This window comes from Temnothorax nylanderi, unplaced genomic scaffold, assembly GCF_030848795.1.
Source record: "Temnothorax nylanderi isolate EJ_2023f unplaced genomic scaffold, tnyl_v1.0 TNYL_tig1363_pilon, whole genome shotgun sequence".
Classification (NCBI taxonomy): Eukaryota; Metazoa; Arthropoda; class Insecta; order Hymenoptera; family Formicidae; genus Temnothorax; species Temnothorax nylanderi.
In genome coordinates, this window is record NW_027250425.1 from 1 (window position 1) to 19,840 (window position 19,840).

General features: G+C 33.4%; 3 protein-coding genes and 1 long non-coding RNA gene across 4 annotated transcripts; 1 reads left to right on the forward strand and 3 right to left on the reverse strand.

Annotated features, from left to right (window-relative positions):
• Positions 1 to 6,218: 6,218 nt before the first annotated feature.
• On the reverse strand, positions 6,219 to 9,243 carry LOC139787254 (uncharacterized). The gene is made up of 2 exons (XR_011722570.1): positions 8,895 to 9,243; positions 6,219 to 7,234 (listed from the first exon to the last, which is right to left on the reverse strand). It is a non-coding gene; the product is annotated as an uncharacterized lncRNA (long non-coding RNA).
• Positions 9,244 to 11,019: 1,776 nt separating this feature from the next.
• On the forward strand, positions 11,020 to 13,070 carry LOC139787252 (putative nuclease HARBI1). The gene is made up of 3 exons (XM_071726324.1): positions 11,020 to 11,597; positions 11,751 to 11,900; positions 11,992 to 13,070. The coding sequence occupies exons 1-3, from the start codon at positions 11,287 to 11,289 to the stop codon at positions 12,782 to 12,784; spliced, it is 1,254 nt and encodes a 417-aa protein (XP_071582425.1). The 5' UTR covers positions 11,020 to 11,286; the 3' UTR covers positions 12,785 to 13,070.
• On the reverse strand, positions 13,058 to 14,668 carry LOC139787253 (uncharacterized). The gene is made up of 5 exons (XM_071726325.1): positions 14,319 to 14,668; positions 14,128 to 14,241; positions 13,757 to 14,034; positions 13,538 to 13,678; positions 13,058 to 13,441 (listed from the first exon to the last, which is right to left on the reverse strand). Exons 1-5 carry the CDS (start codon positions 14,416 to 14,418, stop codon positions 13,223 to 13,225), a joined length of 852 nt encoding a protein of 283 aa, XP_071582426.1. The 5' UTR covers positions 14,419 to 14,668; the 3' UTR covers positions 13,058 to 13,222.
• Positions 14,669 to 16,169: 1,501 nt separating this feature from the next.
• LOC139787255 (charged multivesicular body protein 4-like) lies at positions 16,170 to 18,988 on the reverse strand. Its single transcript, XM_071726326.1, has 4 exons — positions 18,656 to 18,988; positions 17,028 to 17,205; positions 16,515 to 16,765; positions 16,170 to 16,355 (listed from the first exon to the last, which is right to left on the reverse strand). Exons 1-4 carry the CDS (start codon positions 18,834 to 18,836, stop codon positions 16,249 to 16,251), a joined length of 717 nt encoding a protein of 238 aa, XP_071582427.1. The 5' UTR covers positions 18,837 to 18,988; the 3' UTR covers positions 16,170 to 16,248.
• Positions 18,989 to 19,840: the final 852 nt, after the last annotated feature.

Consider the following 19,840-nt stretch of genomic DNA (forward strand, 5'->3'; position numbering starts at 1 on the left):
TTCAACGCGCCCCCACCTCCTTCCTCGCTCTTGTTCAGTGTCACAGTGATGTAGAAATGGGATCCTGCGCGCGCATCGATGACGAAAATTACGTCATCACAGCAGTGCTGTAGCGAAAAGTAAGGTATTTTATGGACCCTCAACTATTATTTATGTATAAAATTGTATAATATTTAAAATATACGACTTAAAAGAAATAATCATAATAATTATCCAAAATATAAAATTAAATATTATTTAGCATAAAATAAAAAATATATACATATAAATAATTAACAGTACTAAGAATTCTTTGACTATAACTGGCAATTTAATTAAAAGTCAACACGACGTTTCGACTCTAATTCGAGTCCTTTACAAGTGTACATATTCTTAAAAAAGCATTCAATAGTCACTACAATGTCCCTGCATGTCACATGTAATGACTAAAAAGAAAAAGGAAATTGTTTACAATTACAAATAATTATAGTTAATAAAGGAAAGTCAAAACTTACATGCTTTGTGCGTTGCAAAGAGATAGAACATGGTCAGTTATTAAATGAGTAAAAATTGATTGTGTCAGGAAACACGTCTGCACACCACGGTTACGGATAACACAATGAGCAATATGTAATAACAAAAATAGTTTATGACAAATAGAAGTTGCCTATGTAGCCGCTATTAACTTGTCATATATTGCTGTAAGATTTTCGGTGTCCTTTTGGAGGTTGATCGTCTGATTGTGTTTTTTAATTAAAAACATCTCTGCAATTCTTTCTTTTTTAATATGTTTTTCTTTATGTAAAATTTTTGTGTCAGACCAATTAAAATCGTGATTAAATTCGAGCCTGTGTTTACTTATTACTGAATGGTTGCTGACGTGCTTCCTTATATCAGATTTATGTTTTTTAATACGAGTTTCTAGGTGCCTCTTAGTTTGTCCTATATAAGTCGCGTCGCAGTCAGAACAATCGATTTTGTAAACTAATTCTATCTGTTTCATATCGTCAAGTCTGTCTTCTCCTCTTTTAATGACATTATAAGCCTCTTAGGTACATTATAAACGACATCAAAGTCACGGTTATTTAGAATGTTACGGATACTTGCGCTGTAATTTTTATGTAGGGAATGGTTATAAATTTTCCCAAATTGTCGTTAATCGTATCATTAGTATCGTGTGTGGTATCGCGATAGTTAATGTCTTTAAATCGTTGGCTGACGAACCTGTTAATAACGTGTGTCGGGTAACAATTGTTTCGTATGATTTCTTTTACAATTTCAATGTTCGTCGTATGAAACCTTTTGTCAGACAGTAAGACTGCACGATCCACCAAACCCGTGATTACATTTATTTTTTGATTTTCTGGATGATTCGACAAATAATTAATGTACCGTCCCGAGAAAGTTGGTTTACGATACCAATTTGTAATTAATTATTGCCATTTCTGAGGACAGTAGTATCTAGGAAATTCAGCTCATTGTTATTTTCGATTTCGTAAGTGAATTTTAGTCGTGGGTGATAACTATTAAACACACTGAGTACTTCAATTTTCGTTCTTGGAATGATCGCAAATCGGTGTTATGGGTTGCCGAAGATACATAAGAACGGTTCTCCACTATGTATTATTGTATCAACACTTGGTAGCCCGTTATACAACATAGCTTCTTTCTTTCATGAAATTTTACATAAGTCTGTTCCCAAACCTGGCTCTTTCATTAAGGATAGTTGGTCATTTGTCTAAAAAATCCAAAATCTCACAATTTTACCTAACGAGGTATTAGTTTCACTTGATGTCACGGCACTTTTTACCGATATTCCCGTAGAATTAGTGTTACAAGATATTGAAAAGAGATGAAATTATATCTCTCAGGTAACTAAATTTAGCCTGTCGCAGTTTCTACACGCCATAGAATTGATTTTGAGTTCTACAAAATTTTATTTTTGATGGACAGATTTATGAGCAAATCTTCGGCAGCCCTATGGGTTCCCCACTTTCACCCATACTTGCTGACATAGTCATGGATGACTTAGAGACAGCTTGCATCAGCATTTTAAAATTCAAAATCTCCATATTCCTCAGATATGTTGACGACATATTTGCAATCATTTCAAGAACGAAAATTAGTGAAGTACTCAGTGTGTTTAATAGTTATCACCCACGACTAAATTCACTTACGAAATCAAAAATAACAGTGAGCTGAATTTCCTAGATACTACTGTCCTCAGAAATGGCAATAATTTAATTACAAATTGGTATCGTAAACCAACTTTCTCGGGACGGTACATTAATTATTTGTCGAATCATCCAGAAATCAAAAATAAATGTAATCACGGGTTTGGTGGATCGTGCAGTCTTACTGTCTGACAAAAGGTTTCATACGACGACCATTGAAATTGTAAAAGAAATCCTGCGAAACAATTGTTACCCGACACACGTTATTAACAGGTTCGTCAGCCAACGATTTAAAGACATTAACTATCGCGATGCCACACACGATACTAATGATACGATTAACGACAATTTGGGAAAATTTAGAACCATTCCCTACATAAAAAATTACAGCGCAAGTATCCGTAACATTCTAAATAACCGTGACTTTGATGTCGTTTATAATGTACCTAAGAGGCTTAATAATGTCATTAAAAGAGGAAAAGACAGACTTGACGATATGAAACAGATAGAATTAGTTTACAAAATCGATTGTTCTGACTGCGACGCGACTTATATAGGACAACTAAGAGACACCTAGAAACTCGTATTAAAAAACATAAATCTGATATAAGGAAGCACGTCAGCAACCATTCAGTAATAAGTAAACGCAGGCTCGAATTTAATCACGATTTTAATTGGTCTGACACAAAAATTTTACATAAAGAAAACATATTAAAAAGAAAGAAATTGCAGAGATGTTTTTAATTAAAAAACACAATCAGACGATCAACCTCCAAAAGGACACCGAAAATCTTACAGCAATATATGACAAGTTAATAGCTTCTACATAGGCAACCTCTATTTGTCATAAACTATTTTTGTTATTACATATTGCTCATTGTGTTGTCCGTGGTGTGCAGACGTGTTTCCTGACACAATCAATTTTACTCATTTAATAACTGACCATGTTCTATCTCTTTACAACGCACAAAGCATGTAACTTTTGACTTTCCTTTATTAACTATAATTATTTGTAATTGTAAACAATTTCCGTTTTCTTTTTACATTGTCGTGACTATTGAATGCTTTGTAAGAATATGTACACTTGAAAATTACTCGAATTTATAGTCAAAGAATTCTTATTACTGTTATTTTTCCACTGGCGAATAATATTTCCTCATTATAAATAATTAATATAATTAGTAAAATATATAAATAAATGTAATGTGTAAAGTATAAAAACTAAAAAAAATATTTATTTATTTTTATACATAATATTCTTTATTTCTTAGAACATTATCTTTTATAATAATAAAAGCTCTGAAAAGGGAAGGTAAAAAGAAACACACAAGTTTTGTATATTAAAACAAATAATTTATGTGGCAGAAGTTATTAAATGAATACCAACATTTGTTGCAAGGGTAAGAAAAACTGCCAAAAACCTTACCAGTATTCATACATAACAGAAGTACAAAATAAAAAGTTATCACAAATCAAATTAAATATAAAATTAATATGTAAAATAAATAATCATTACTTGAGAATCAAATACATATAATTTAAAAAAGATAAAAAGAAATTATATCTTGTATTAATTACATATTTTATCTATAACGAAACTAAAAAAACACCAGATAATAATATTACGTATGGAATAAATATAATCTGTAAAACAAAACAATTATTAGTACAATATAATAAGATAATATTATTAGGACTAGCAATAAGTAGGAAAATCTCGGCTAGATGTAACTAATTTAATTATTGCACAAAAAAAAAAAATATGCAAAAAATAAAAAATAAATTTAAGCACTATCACGTGTTTTTTTAACATATGAGTACAAATTTTGACTATTGTGTAATTTTAAATGTGTAGGATCGACTTGAAAAGTCACACAATTAATATTTTCGGCTTGAAAATTTGATCGGATTATACACATAGCGGAAACAGCATCATTTAATAATCGATTTCGTTTTTTATTTTTTATATCCGTAACCATTGAAAATATGCGCTCAGCTTCGGCATTAGAATGAGGTAAAGAAAATATTATTTCAATTAATAATTCTAAAGCTGGAAATAATTTTTGTCCATCAAAATCTTTACGGTCTAATATTTGTTTCCACATTTGATCAACTTCCAAAGAAGCTAATTGAATCTTTTCTTCGTTGCTAAATCTAGATGGTAAAATTGTCCACTCAAAGTCTAAATTTAAAAAATTGACACCTTCGAATTGTGCTGTAATATGCGAGAGATCTCTAACTTTAATTCTACTTTCGTTATAAAGTGCAATTTTCGGTTCTAAAAAGATAAATATTCGAAAAAGGTATCTTTAGTTGGAAAACGTTTAAGCATTTCTTTAAGTGCCGTTTTGTAAAATTGCAAACATCTAACACGAATTTCTTGCGCGACGTCTACACATTCTGTTTTTAAAAACTTTTCACAGTCGGATCCTAGATATACATTTTGGATGTTTGTATCATCGTCTAAATTAAGTGAAGAGATATTATCCAAAGCCTCAGGTGTAATAAATTGACAGCTATCTGAGAAACTAATGTCTGGCAATTAACAAATAATTTATGAATTAAAAGTTCACGTGATTGAAAAAGAGCATTAAAAGAATTAAAGAAATTTAAGGAATATTTCAAAAATAATATATATGCTTTGATTGTGTTATCATTCAAATATGTTAAAATAGTTTCTGCGGATTGTGATTTATCTTCTAGCACGGCTACCATGAAATAATGTTTTAATACTTCCCAATTATCGAGAAGTCTTACGACGCATTTATGCAACACTAACCATCTTGTGGTTGATAATTTAAGAATTTTTTGTCTCTGAACGTTAAAAAAATCTTGAAACTCGCCCAAAATTGCGCATCTCTTCGCACTACCGGACATGTATGTAGCAACAGCTCTAATTAAATGTTCACACGATTTTGGTAATTGTTCACAAGCTTTACTGGCTATGATTGCAGATGAATGGCAGATGCAATTCAATAATATTAAACCCGGTGCTTCGGTTTTTTAAACGCGAGAAAAACGAATTATTAGCTCCTGTCATAACAGAAGCATTATCACAAGCCATACCAACAATGTTTTTTAAAGGAATTTCTTTTGTTTCAAATAATATTTTAAAGGTTTCAAAAAGTTTACTTGCTTTGCAATCTTTAGCATCTAATGATATTAACTCAAGTAATTTTGTTTTTATTTTTTTATCTGTAGGCGAAACATATTTAACCAATAAACAAAGCAATTTTGTATCTCCAATATCTGTACTTTCATCAAGTAAAATTGAAAATTTATGTGTCTGTAAAATTTTAGTAAGTTCTTCTGTTTCGCGTTTTGCAATTACATTTTTGACAATTTGTTGACATTTCTTACGGCCTAGAGAAAGAGATTGCATAAGTTCGGGCTCTAAGTTAATATCTTTTATTAAAGGAATTAAATGGTCTAAAAGTTGAAAAGCGGCGCTATGTTCTGCAAAAAAGGCTGAGTATTTTATTTCGGCGCGTTTTATTTTATCCTTAGGTGAAAGTGACGAATTACAGGTATTGTTATTAGTGATATTACTGAGGCTTTGAGTTATCTTTTCCACGTGTTTGTCTGATTTTGAATGTTTAATTAAACATGACTTGTGACACGTGATAGGAATTTGGCATGCAGTACAAAAGGCTTTATTATTATTGGAATGGGGAGCCAACCATCCTTTAAAAATGTCTAAATCTAGCCATGAAAAATTAAACTTTCTACTACTCTCTTTCTTAACGGCTCCTTTAGAAGTATTTCCTTCCATATTATTAAAATAATGCTAATATTGCACTATACACTATTACTACTACTACTACTACTACTATTGCTATAAATATTACATTATTTACTTACCTTCTCGCGTCCTTTCATGGCTCCTATCTGCCCGCCAAAACTGCGCCTGTTCGTGCCTGTAGCGCGCCCGTCGGACCGTTAACGTATGTACGCGGTTGGAAGATCTGAGTATGCGCATGCGCGCGCAGGATCCCATTTCTACCATCACTGCAGTGTCATGGCCGCTCTTGCTGCGTTTCTTCGGACGAAACGAGTACGTTTTCCTTCTTTCGTAACTGATTGAGCTAAGCGGCACGTATTCTGGAGACCAACCGAGCGAGATTCGACTTCCCAAGGAGAGCTCACCGCCAGGAAAAGGAGAGCTTGAGGGAGGATTGAGGAGAGGAATCCGGTCCAGCGAGCAGGGCCCTTCCGATATTCTCATTTGGGACGCCATATTGGAAGATCGACATTGATCGTGGTAGTACAAGGGGCTCTGCAAGGTTAATTCTCGTCTTAAGATCTGGAATTGCTCTCATTCTTGTGGCTCTGGTTATATTCTAGCCCTAGAATTGATCTCGTAGACAAAAGCAGAGGCCCCCCTCTCTTTTCTTTTCTTTTTTTTCTTTTCTTTTCTTACTTTGATTTCAATCAGTAATCCAGACTCCTTAATTCCGCCCTGTAAGATCTGGTTAATTCTCGTCTTGAGATCTTGAAATTGCTCTCATTCTTGTGGGTCTGGTTTATATTCTAGCCCTAATGTAATTTTAATATATGCATTACAATTTTACACTGTCAAATAATAAATAATATCGTTTGATAATAATAACAACGGTATAGATAATAGTAACAATTTTATTACTTGACTTATTTCATTCTATTTTTGACAACTCGTATATACATTAATTGTGGCTAAGGTCTATACTATGTCATAGTGTAGATCTTAGCTACATTTCTGGCAAGTCAGTCCAAAGTATGCGGCTTTGTTCTCTATCCTTTTTATCTGTAGCAATTTTATTTCTTTTATTTTTTAATTATTTTTTATGTATTATCTCTTATGTATCAGGTTTCTGAAGAAGACTAAGTATATAAAGTCGAAACGTAAAACGTTAATTGTATTTAAAATTTGTTTAATTAAACGAGATTTTGTTTTTAAATTTAAATTGATGACCTTTTTATAACTCGAGAAAATCAGCCAGCCTTCCATCCTATAAGTTTATTTGTACTGTTAGTTTAATTAATTTAGTTATATTTTTTTCCATTAACATTCCATTTGTTATAGTGATTGTGCAGTAGAAAATCTGAAAAAATAAATGTTTTAAAGAGTAAAGATAGTATATATTTTGAAATCTATGTATTTTATGTAAACATAACATTTAAATTTATTTGCAGTTTATTTTAGAACATGCCAAAAAACACCGTTTCATAAGCTTTCTAAGAAAGTTAAAAGGCAGAAAGTGAATGTTGAAGTTGTAGAAAAACTCAATTCAACAGATTCTTTAATTGAATTCGATCAGTCGCATATTCAGCAAGCACATGCTTCCGTTAAAAGCCAAAGTTCCGTAATACCAGATTTCTTCATAATCAAAAAGAATCTGAACTTTCTCATTATTCTTAACTTTTTCATCATTCTGAACTTTCTCACCATTCTGAATTTTCTAATAATTCTGATCATTTTGAGTACTCTGAACACTTTGATTTCGAAATAACGATAATTATAGAGATATATTTAACATTAACAACACACCGGCAACAATAACGAGGCTCATTCAGATGACAACGATGATAATTCTGAAAACTGCGAGAATAGTGATGAGAATAAAAAATATTCGAAATGTTTCGTGAAAATAAGAGTTATAAAGAAGAGTTATAAGAGTATAAAGAGTTATACTCTTATAGTCTTAAAGAAGAGTTATAAGAGTATAAAGAATATGTAATATTATGTAATAAAATGTTTCATTCTACTTGCCGTTTGAATCTGATTAAGGCAAAATTGTAATATTAGTTTGAAATAGAAACAATTTAAAACAATTTAAAATACAAGGGAAATGCTTTAGTTTTATAACTATTATATTCTTGCAATATTAAAAATTTTACATATTCTTTCTTTGATTAAAATATTTCTCAAAATAATCTTGGAACTGTTGATGAAATATCGTGTATTTTTTTATCTGTAAAAGTTTAAAGTTTTGTTTGAATAGTTTAAAAGTTTTGTTTAAACGGTTTAAAAGTTTTGTTTGAACAGTTTTTTTCTGCTGTATATTAATTTCTATTACATCAAACACTACAAAATTCACTTCGATTGCTTGCACCTAAAGATGTATATTATTCTTTTGTTATTTCTTCTGACAACAGTACTGCATTATTCCATCGTAATCGACGAACTATGCACATTGTGAACATTTGTTTATTTCAATTTTGCATTCTTGCAAATAATAAATCGTGTTTCAAGTTTGAACTAGTTGTTTAAATATGCACGGTAGTTATTATTGTATGATTAAAGAAAGGAAAGTTAGTAGTATTAGGCTTATAAGAATATTGTTTTAGATGCATTTTCATAGAAATTATACTCGTGTTTTCAGTAAGATTCTATAAATCCTTCTTATACCGGCCAATGCATTATCTGCGCACGGAGTATGTGTTCCAGGCATTATATAAGATTCTCGAGTGTTTACAAATATTGTATGTGCTGTTGACAAAGTTAAATGTTTGCATATGTCAGTAAATTCACATTGTATAACATTTACTGTAATTAATATATAAATAATTACTATATTGCCACCGTTAGATTTTATAAATGTCTTATAATGTTTTATAAATATAAAGATTTCTTTTAACATATGTAACATATGTATAAAATAATTTATTGTAAATCAATAACAAATTATATGCTTTTTTATAATTTAATGCTTTTAATTTTTCCTAAAAAAAAAAAAAATATTAGTATTTATTAATGGCTACGTAACAAGGCTTGCTGCAATTTGGCGTCAAGCTGTGTCATCAAGATTTGCTCGGTATTTGGTGTCAATTTGGCGTCAAGTTCTTTCGTCAAGGTTTGCTCGCAATTTGGCACAAATTTGCTGTCGAGCTTTTGTTGGCAAGCCTTGTTCACAATATGGCGCAAATTTGCCGTTGAACTTTTGCTGCCCTGTTTTGCTCGATATTTGGCGTCAATTTGGTGTCAAGTCATGTACACAAGCTTTGCTAGCAAAACACAAGCGTTTTGCAGACACAGATCGCACCGAATTTGTCGACAAGTTTTGCGCGTATTTGGTGTCAATTTGGTTACAATTTGCTGACAAATTGTTTACTGGGTATATATAATAACCAAAATACATACAACTTGTGTTTGTTCCTAATATCGATGGTATTTACTTTATGCCGTATAGCTGCAGAACCACAGAGTAATATGCTTTTATGTCACACGTGCATGGAAAGTGACACATTCCGCACGCGACGCGTGCGGGATTTACCACTTTCCACGCACTTGCAACATAAAATAGGGTGTGCAACACGTGCGTGAAGTTGAAAATTCCCGTGTGCGGTGACCGCACTCGCCTTCGGCTCGTGCGTCAACTCCGCACCCGTGAATTTTCATCTTCCAGCACTTGTTGCACAATGTACTATTGTATCACATGTGCGCGGAAAAGTGCCCTTTATTTGACGGATTTCTGTGCGAGAAATAGCCTATTTCTCACGGTAAGCCAATTACTTCACGGAAATGTCGTTTCCACGGGCCGTGACGTCATCAATGCAGTAAAGGAAGCAAAACGGTACGGTAATGGAAATACGGGCATGTGATTGGTTGCTCGAGCGTGGACAATGTATTGCCCACGGGCATGAGCGCCACCCGCAAGCAATGAAACATGCCCGATGTCCGGTATTAGTTATCCGGACTGCACTCTAACGTAACGCCATCTCCCAGCAGACGAAGCTAATTCGTAACCAAAGCTAACCTTACAACAATCTGTCAAATGCTAGTCATCAGTCGTGTCCAGTCGTGTCATATACGCATTCTTTTGGTGTTGCACGATATTATTTAGACGTAAATTATTACAACATGAATCATCAGCAAGAAATCACATCTGAGAATGATACTGATAGCCCACTCACACCGGCAGAAATAAAGCAAACTGCTAAAAATGCAACTGAAAATCTCATACCTCAAAAATCAAAACAGAAATATAATAAGGCTTATAACACTACACCGATTTTTAAAACTGATATTAGTTAATCAAAGTCGGGGGGGCGAAGCCCCCCCCGGACCCCATCCCCCATACATATCACTCGTGCGCTGCGCGCACTCGTGTATAAGGTTTATGTCTGCTCGTGCGCTTCGCGCACTCGCGTAAGTTAACAGAGATATCGTCCACGTAAATTTCGCTCCACGCACTTTTAAGCGCACTTGTAATACAAAATAGTATGTGATACACGTGCGTGCGTAGTTGCTATTGCTCACGAGTGCGCGGAGCGCACAACTTCGCGCACTTGTATCACAATATACTATTTACATATAAACAGATATTGCTTTTTACGTCATCTGTTTATAGTATTTATTAACGTTTGATATATATAGTCACCATCTACCATAGAGAAAGAGAGTTTTCACGTTCCCCAGCACTTTATTTCACTACTTTATTTTATTGGCGTCCTTTTATAAACTTGAATAAATACCGATAAACAAACTCGCCGTAAAAAGCATTATCTTTTTATATGTAAAAAACGTATTTACTCTGTGATACAGCAACTTCTAGCCGTTTCACGTTCCAAGTTTTAGGCCGGTATTCATAGTTGGTTCTTATATTTAAGACCGTCTTAAGTACAATCTCAAGATGTCATTAACTAATCACAGAGTCGTATTAGCATCTTAAGATATTACTTAAGACGGTCTTGAAATAAGATCTGACTATGAATACCGGCCTTAGTTTCTCGTTCCACCTCGCTCCTCTTTCTTAATGCCTCCCTCCCATCACACTTATTTTGCGTACGCATGCGCGAAACGAGAGAGAACGAACAGCCACACAACAGAGTGTCTCTCTTTCTACGTCGCCTATACCCCCACTCCTTAACGCTCGGTCTAGATATAAGGCCAATTTCTTTTAGTGACACAAGTCGACACAAGTGTCGTTCTGTCTTTGTTATTCATTGAATGCCAAGAAGGATAGAACGATGTTTGTGTCGACTTGTGTCACTAAAAGGAATTGGCCCATAATATGTCTATGACTCTGGGTCCGTTCCGTTTCACGCATTGAGTGCATTCAATGTGCTGCGCGCATTGATGTCGTTCCGTTTCGTTAGTGCGCATCAGTGCGCATGATGCGCGTTTGGAAACGGAACGGTTTGCTAGCGTTTGATGCGAATCAAAAAAATGGATGCTACCATGGGTGACAAAACATTATCCGTATTAACCTTATTTTTGTTGAATAAAAACGCTGAAAAAGAATTCAGAAATTTTAGCAGTGATTCGAGTGATACTACCAATACCAGCGATGATAGCGAAAATGATGAAGATATTTTATCATTAAATAGTGAATTAGAATTAATATATTCAGTATTAATGGTTGGTGAAACACGCGGAGAGACTGTTTTTACTGAAAAAATAGAGGATTACGTTGAGCGAGTTATTCCTGGTTACAGTAGAACAGTATTTAAAGAACATTTTCGGTGAGTAATATAAATATTTATTTTTAAAAATATAGGAAAAAGTTTTTTGTATAAAACTATTATCATAACCACCAAAATCACTAATAAACTTTTTACTGATTGATTACTGAAATAATTACATTTTAAAATGAATTTTATATCGCGTTATTTTAGAATTTTTCCTGAAACTTTCGAAATGGTGCTGGAAACAATTGGTCCAGGATTACGTGCAATTAATAATGCACTCTCTGGCAGAAAGCCAATACCAGAGAAAAACCAACTTCTTATCGCTATTTGGTTTATGGCTACTCCTGATTCTTATAGGTATTTACATGGGAAAATATATATTATATATATACAATAAAAAACTGTCACATTATTTAATCTATATGATATATGTACGTCATTGTTTCAGATCTGTAGCAACGAAATTTGGAGTAGGCAAAGCAACTGCTTTTCGAGCATTGAGACGTGTTACGTATGCTCTTCATTGTGTTGCACCTCGATTTATTACATGGCCGAAAGATCAGGTTGCTGTAAATGTAATGGAACGATTCGAAAGATCATGCGGCTTTCCCAATGTAATCGGAGCTATTGACGGGACACATATTAAAATCCGAGCTCCCTCTGAAGATGCAAACTCGTACATAAATCGAAAGGGTTTCCATTCTATAAATGTGCAAGTAGTATGTGATTCTCTCAGTCATTTTACACACGTATATGCTGGACAAGTTGGATCGGTCCACGACTCTCGAGTCTTTCGGAACTCGCCAGTAGCCCGTTTTCTTGAATTGCCTGAAGAGTATTTTCCGAATGATTCACATATCATCGGAGACGCTGCATATGGCATTCATCCTCACATAATGGTGCCTTTTCGGAATAATGGACATCTGACAGACCGGCAAAACAATTTCAATTATTGTTTGTCGTCCACGAGAATGGCAGTTGAACGTGCTATAGGGTCCCTGAAAGTGCGGTTCAGGATACTTCTGGACTGTTTGCCATTAACAGATACCAAAAAAGTTCCAGAATTTATTTTAGCTTGCTGTGTATTACATAATATCTGCCTATTCCAAAATGATGAAATGCCCATAGGTGTACAATTCAGACATGACGAGGAAATCGACCATTTTATACACAGCAATGCAATAGAGTTCGGAAAACAGAAGCGAATAACAATCATGAATGCGCTACGAATGAAAATATAATTAAGGTAACGTGGAACTAAAATAAGAAGAAAACATAAAAATAAACGATTTTACCGTATTGAAATCAATATTTTGTGTACTTCTTGGAGTACAAATACATGTATATTGTACAATTGTAAGATTATTTTTCAATAACTTCGTCAAAATATAACTGTACTTATTAGAATAGTTATAAATTTGTATAAATTTGTAGTAGTTATAAATTTGTATAAATTTGTAGTAGTTATAAATTTGTATAGGGTCTTAATGAATGTTATAAAATAAAAGATCAGATTTCATAAGACTATTTATTAATATATTTATTTTATTTATATAAATATAATTGTATATAAAAATATGTATTACATATTAATATTTATTACTTAAATCTGTAATATCACAGTGCACATACAATTGCAGTAACGGTAAGTAATCGTTTTGATTTTTATTTCTTATTTGCTAAAGTCTGCAGGACGGCAAGTAATGATTTTTGTACTTCCATATTATCACTATGCATTTTTTCACGCTCTTTCTTCTTTCTTCGTATTTTTCTTCTCTTTTTTCTTCTCTCTTTTTCCTTTCTTCGTCTCGCTGATTTATCATACTCTCTCTTTCGTGCTTTATATCGCTAATGTAATTTTCTAGGATACTTTCAACCTCGTCTTTTTTTAGGCGCACCTGCAATACATATTAATATAAATATTGACAATATTTTTTATGCATAACATTAAAAGCAACTTTTACTCCAATCGTAGTTTATTAGTTATGTTATACTTCGTAAGTCCTCCAAAACAAGCAAAGGAGATGATCCTGATATAGATGGTTCATCGATATTAATTGTGGTGTTGGACCTTCGCTGGATGCTTCGGCTAAAGGTTTTATATAAGCCTTCTCACCGATTAATGAATCCATAACCTTCAAACACAAAATCAATTTTGTAAGTCTATATATATAGTACAAATTATATTTACAAACACATATGCATATACTTACTGAATAAAAACCCCAACTACTATGGGAGTTACCGCTCTTTTTGTTCTGCTCATATATATTTTTGTACGTTCGTCTCAAGCCAGCAAATTTTGTAGAACATTGAAGTCCAGTAACCTCATACTTTTTGTCGGCTTCTTTCATTTCGGTAGCAATATCTCCCCAAATGACGTTATGCCTCTTTATCCCAGTATTAAATTCATGCTCTTTTCCCCTGTACTGTTCTATAAGTAAAAGTACTGCAGCATCAGGCCACACAAAACATTTTGATTTTGACTCATCTGAAAGTTTATAAAGAAGTCATTATAAATTAAATTTTATTGCAAAGTTCACACTAATTGCTTAGCAAGATGTAAAATTGTGAAAAACTATACTGGTTCTGGGTTCTTCGGTGATAGTTTCAGTAACTGCAGATGATGGCAATGCATCTTTCAATCCATCAGCATTTTGCTTGTATTGATTTATAATTCTTCGCAAAAACTGTTCATCTGTAAAAATCTTTCGTTAATTTCGAGGTTATAATTACATGTTATATAAGTATATACTAATTGTACATATTTTGTACCTTGATTAGCCTTCGCAGCGGTTTCTTTGTCGAGAAAAAGGGTGATAACTTCATTACTTTCGTCAATAATGACTGGAAATTCGATCATTTCACTTTCCATAATTATTTTAACTGCAACTCAAATGAACGCAAATCCGAGCAAAAGGCGCCTTTTTGAATTTTCCGCGGACGCATTAACTCTGCATCAAATGCTTCACGTCCGAGCTGCGGTAGCTGATGCACGTTTAATGCGCGAGAAGTGGTGGGGGTCTGGGGAATTCTGTGCGCTATCGATACTCACTGATGCGCGCATTGAGTGAAACGGAACGGTTCTCTATGCAGTCTATGCGCTCAATGCGTGAAACGGAACGCACCCCCTAGTCAAAAGACCGCCATCTTATGATCGTACTCACTACTGTCTATTGGTCTATAACCGACCAATCAGAAGGAGGAACAAGTTTGCGTCTCTCTACTAATATAGGACTCTAGTCTAAGTAATATTTTTTTTTTTAGGCTTCAAATCTTACTTCTAATTGCACGATATTATTCCTGACAGTCTTTTGTAGAGGGCTGCATCACTATTTTTTATAGAAAAACTGCAGAATTTTTGTATAAAGCAAATATTGTCGTCAGGTGAAGACAATATTTATAAAAATAAAATTTTTTTTTAGTTTATCAGAAAAAATCATGTACAGCCCTCTACATTTTTGTGCGTACTTTAATCGTGTAAAAGAATTTTCCATTCTGTTCAGCCAATTCAAAGATATTGCTTAGACCGATTATGCCTTGTCGCTGTCACTCCAGGATCCCCTTAATGTTCTATGTCGATTTAATCAGTGTCGCCATGATCCCTTTATCGTTGGGTGTCGTTTAAATGTTATTGTGTTAATTTTCGTTAAGTGTTAATTGACGGCTTGGTTTATTGGAAAGTGTTTCAATAAAAGTTGAAAGGTTTGAAGGGGACCATAGACGATCTTATTGGATTTTGATCCAGGGCCTGTATTGAGAGTATCAACCAGTGTAAAAATTTTTTAATCGATTCAGTAGTTTCTAAGATTACCTCGAACAATGGTACAAACTTTTCCCTTTTATATAATAGTAGATATATATTTGAATGTTACATGAATTGGGGTATTCAACATTGCCTCCTAAGTTTTAACGTTTATTGTATATTAGCAATATATTTACTGTAAATATAAAATATGCTACTCTCTTTCTCTGCCACTGATTATAAGCAACTTTTGTTTGTTCTTTCACTTATTAGTAATATTTACCACACATAAAAGTACAAGCAATATAATCTTTACTCTTAAATATTTATCTTTAAGCTTAAATATTAACATCAGTAGTTTTGTTCGAAAGTTCTGCTTAAGGTAGTTCTCCGGTCCTTGTACTAGAGGAAATCGATTTTCTCTAGATTTTCTTGAAACTGTGAATATACGTTAATTTAGGTGTGCTTTATGCGTGGTCTAACTTCAGTACCTCTTGCGGTATAAAAAATCAAGATACTGAGCCTCAAAGTTTCAACTTCTTTTACTAAATTTAGTAAAAATTGAAACTTTGGAGGCTCAGTATCTCGATTTTCTCGATGCAGTATCTCGATGTCAGATACTGCAGTACCTCTTGCGGTATAAAAATCGAGATACTGAGCCTCCAAAGTTTCAATTTTACTAAAATTTAGTAAAAGAAATTGAAACTTTGAGGCTCAGTATTTTGATTTTTTTTATACCGCAAGAGGTACTTAAGTTTCGACCACGCATAAAGCACACCTAAATTAACGTATATTCACAGTTTCAGAAAATCTAGAGAAAATCGATTTCTCTAGTACAAGGACTGGAGAACTACCTTAAGAAATTTAGCATTGCATACTCATATTAGAAAATTAATTTAATTAATTAATTATTTAATGATATAGTAATTTATGCATGGTGATAATAATATACAATTTACATTATCTAAAAACATCTTGTATCTTTGATTTTAACATCACTTCTAATATCACTTTACGATGCCCATGCTCTAACTCTTTCAAGTCGTCGTCTTCTTCCGGTTTAGCTTCTATAAATAAAATTTTAATATTTTATTGCTCTAATTTAAGACCATAAATCGATGCCATAAATTATAATAATTTTTTCAGATATGCGTGACACAATTGTTCATATTTTTATATTTTTATAATATATGAGAAATTTATACCATTATAAGAATAATAGTTACTTGTGCGAATTTTGCTTGGCGCAACAGGAACTGAAGTTGGTACTGCTGGTAGTTCATCTGTCGTTGTATCAATACCAAGTAATTCTTTATCAAGCTGTTCTTGTTGAAGTTCCTCTAGCTCCTTTTCTAACTCGTCCTCATCAGCATCCTGGCCAAATGCTACTGGGTTAGATATGGCATCTGAAATTTCTCTAGCCACATCTTGTTGCTCTGCTATATCATCCATCATATCGTGTACTTGGTCGACATCCCTATAGTATAAATATAACAAATATATAATACAAATATAACAAAAAGTAATTTAAATATAACAAAAATATAAATACATTATTTAATACATAAATTATTGTATATAACTCAGACGTATATTTTATATATTTATTTTCATATTTAAAGAAATAACTTTTCATTTTTAACATATCCACCTTATATTAAGATATTACTTTCAGATAACCCAAAGATTATATTGAAAAATAGCCAATTACTAATAATGGTAAAATGTGAAAATCTTACATATGTTGATGCGCAGCCTTCATCGCATCTGCGGCACCCTTCATGGTAGTAAGAACGGCGGTATTTGTATTTGCACTCTCCAGTGCTTCTCTTTGCATTTCAATCGTAGACAGTGTGCCATCAATTTGCTGTAACTGTTTTTCATATCGTTTCTTTCTTTTCAGGGCTTGAATGGCAGCTAAAAGATATATAATATTCTTAATGCTTAATTCAATCATATCCAGTAAGCAAAATGTTAGCAATATGCTAACAGTTTGTCAGTCAATTTGTGGCATCAACTTTTGTCTTTAATTAAGCTTGTGTTCTTCTAGCAGAGCCTATTGACATAATTTATTATAAAAATCAAGCAGAATCTATCATTTCAAAACTATTTACAAATAAAATATGTCATTTAAATGATTAGAAAAACAGCAGATTCTGCCTGGTTTCTGCATTAAATTTGCCAGCAGTATTCTGTCAGCAGATTTTATTACATTTTTTGTACTCTGCCGGCAAAACTTATAGCAGGTAAAAATCTGTTTTCGACATATTGGATTTACATGGACATATTATTTGAATACGGAAGAAGTAATAAGTATCCAGAATGTAATTAAGCATAAAATTTAAGGAATAAAATTTATTGCAGCACCAATAGAGATTTATATTTACCTTATTTTCCAATGTAATCCTCTTGCTTTTCAATACACTTGATATTCCACAAGGTTATTTATGCTTTCAGAAAAGAATATTTTTGAGTCTTGGCCATGCGTGCATTGCTTCTTTCATATTTCGGTCAATGGTAAATTGATCTCTTAAGACATCTTTGAGTATACCAAACAGATGGTAACCACTAAAGACCGGTTTGCAGTGCCGTTTTCCCCACTCCAAGCGCGTGCTAGCGGCCGAGCGCCGTGAGAACATTATATAAATAAATAAATAAATATATTTGCTATGTTACACCGCTAGACAGCACGGTGTAGAGGGTACTTCTCACGGCTGCTAGCACGCGCTTGGAATGGGGAAAACGGCACCGTAATCTGGTCTCTAGTATCACTTGTTTCAGGTAATGACTATTTATATGATTCATTCAAAGATGTCTTAAGAAATCCTTGATTTAACATTGACCACAGTGTGAAAGAAATGATATACGTAGCTAAAAGAACAAGGAACTTTTTTCTGATAGCATAAATAAATTTGTGAAATGCTGAACTAAATGCGTTAAAAACCAAAGAGAATATATTGAAATAATATATAAATGTAATCTCTATTGATGCTTCAATAAATTGCATAAATATATTCCAGATAATTATTGACTTATCCTCATACATACATACATATACATATATATGTATATATATACATATATATATGTATATATATACATATATATGTATATATATATATATATTATATAGATATAGCTTTTAATTTTAAGTGACGAGTTGAATTAGACACACAACTATACTAAATGTAGACATCGTTTAAAAACATAATGTAAGCATAAGAGAGACGATAATAATTCAGAATGACAAATAGAGCGCAAATGAAAGAGACAAATACATATAACAATCAATCAAACTGACAGTTGAGTTGTAAAGTCAGACTCGAAGTATGAAAGTTGCAAAGGATGCACAAGTTATATATGCTACCTCGCTTGTTCTTCGACGCATTCTTCTTCGCTATTAACACTTCATTGTCTATTTTGCTCTCTAAGAACTCCTGCTTCTTTATCAACATATCCTCCGTTTCGCGTAATTTCTGAATCGCCTCGGCCGTCGAGGGTGCAGCCGGATCCTTCTTGCCGCCGAACACCTTGCTGAAGAAGCTCATCGTGTCGCGTCTCCGATTTATCGGATACTTAAAAAAAAACACTTCTAATCACACGACGATGAACACTGGTACGTACTTCGAGGTCGAAATCGAAAGCTCATCCACTGCTACGAGATCACTGTCGCCATATTCTTTTCATATTCAACTATTTCAACTCAACAAATACGGACTTACGTCATACATCTGTTCCTTTTAACTGCACTATCTTGTATCCTCTGCACTCGAAAGAGAAAAATTTACACTGGGGAGCATAAATGGGTTTCCTTTCGGTGTAGATGAGTGCACCATTTGTAGGTTCGCAATTGGCTGGAAGTTAGAAATAATGCGCTCATCTACACCGAAAAAGGAACTCATTTTATTGTTGCTCCTCACTGTACTTTCGTATCATTCAGATAGAAAAAGAGAGAGCGATAAGAAAGTGCAGTGAATAGGCACTAGTAAGAATGTATTTCATGACTCATTGATTTGTCATCGTTTTGTAGGTTCAACAAAAGAAACCTTTCGATTATATCCTTTTCGCAAAACATCTATAAAGACAATTTTATAAATAAATTTAAATTAATAGCGTGAGAACGCTATATTTGGGTTATCGCACCTGTTATATTTGTGAGATAAGACTGATGAGAGATATGCTGTTTCTTTAAGGTAGGTTTTCATGGGCAGTGAAATGCAGCAGCAGTGAGCAGCAGTTTAGTAATTTCCTAGAAATGTTTGGCTCAGGGGTCAATCATAAATCTTTTCCCCTAGGGTGGAAACGTGAAAAATGAAAAATCTCTCTTTCTATTGATGTTAAATAGAAAGAGATAGTCATATAAAATTTTCACTTTCCACGTTCCACATTAATACATGAATGACCCCCAGGCTGGAGTCCCATGACATGTGTTTTCCCGCGTAAAGGGCGATTTCACGATGACGCTCGACGCTGGATTCGAGCGTCAAATCTGGTCACGTGAGTAGATTCAGAGGGACGCGAAATATAAACCTAACCACTGGATGGCTGAAAT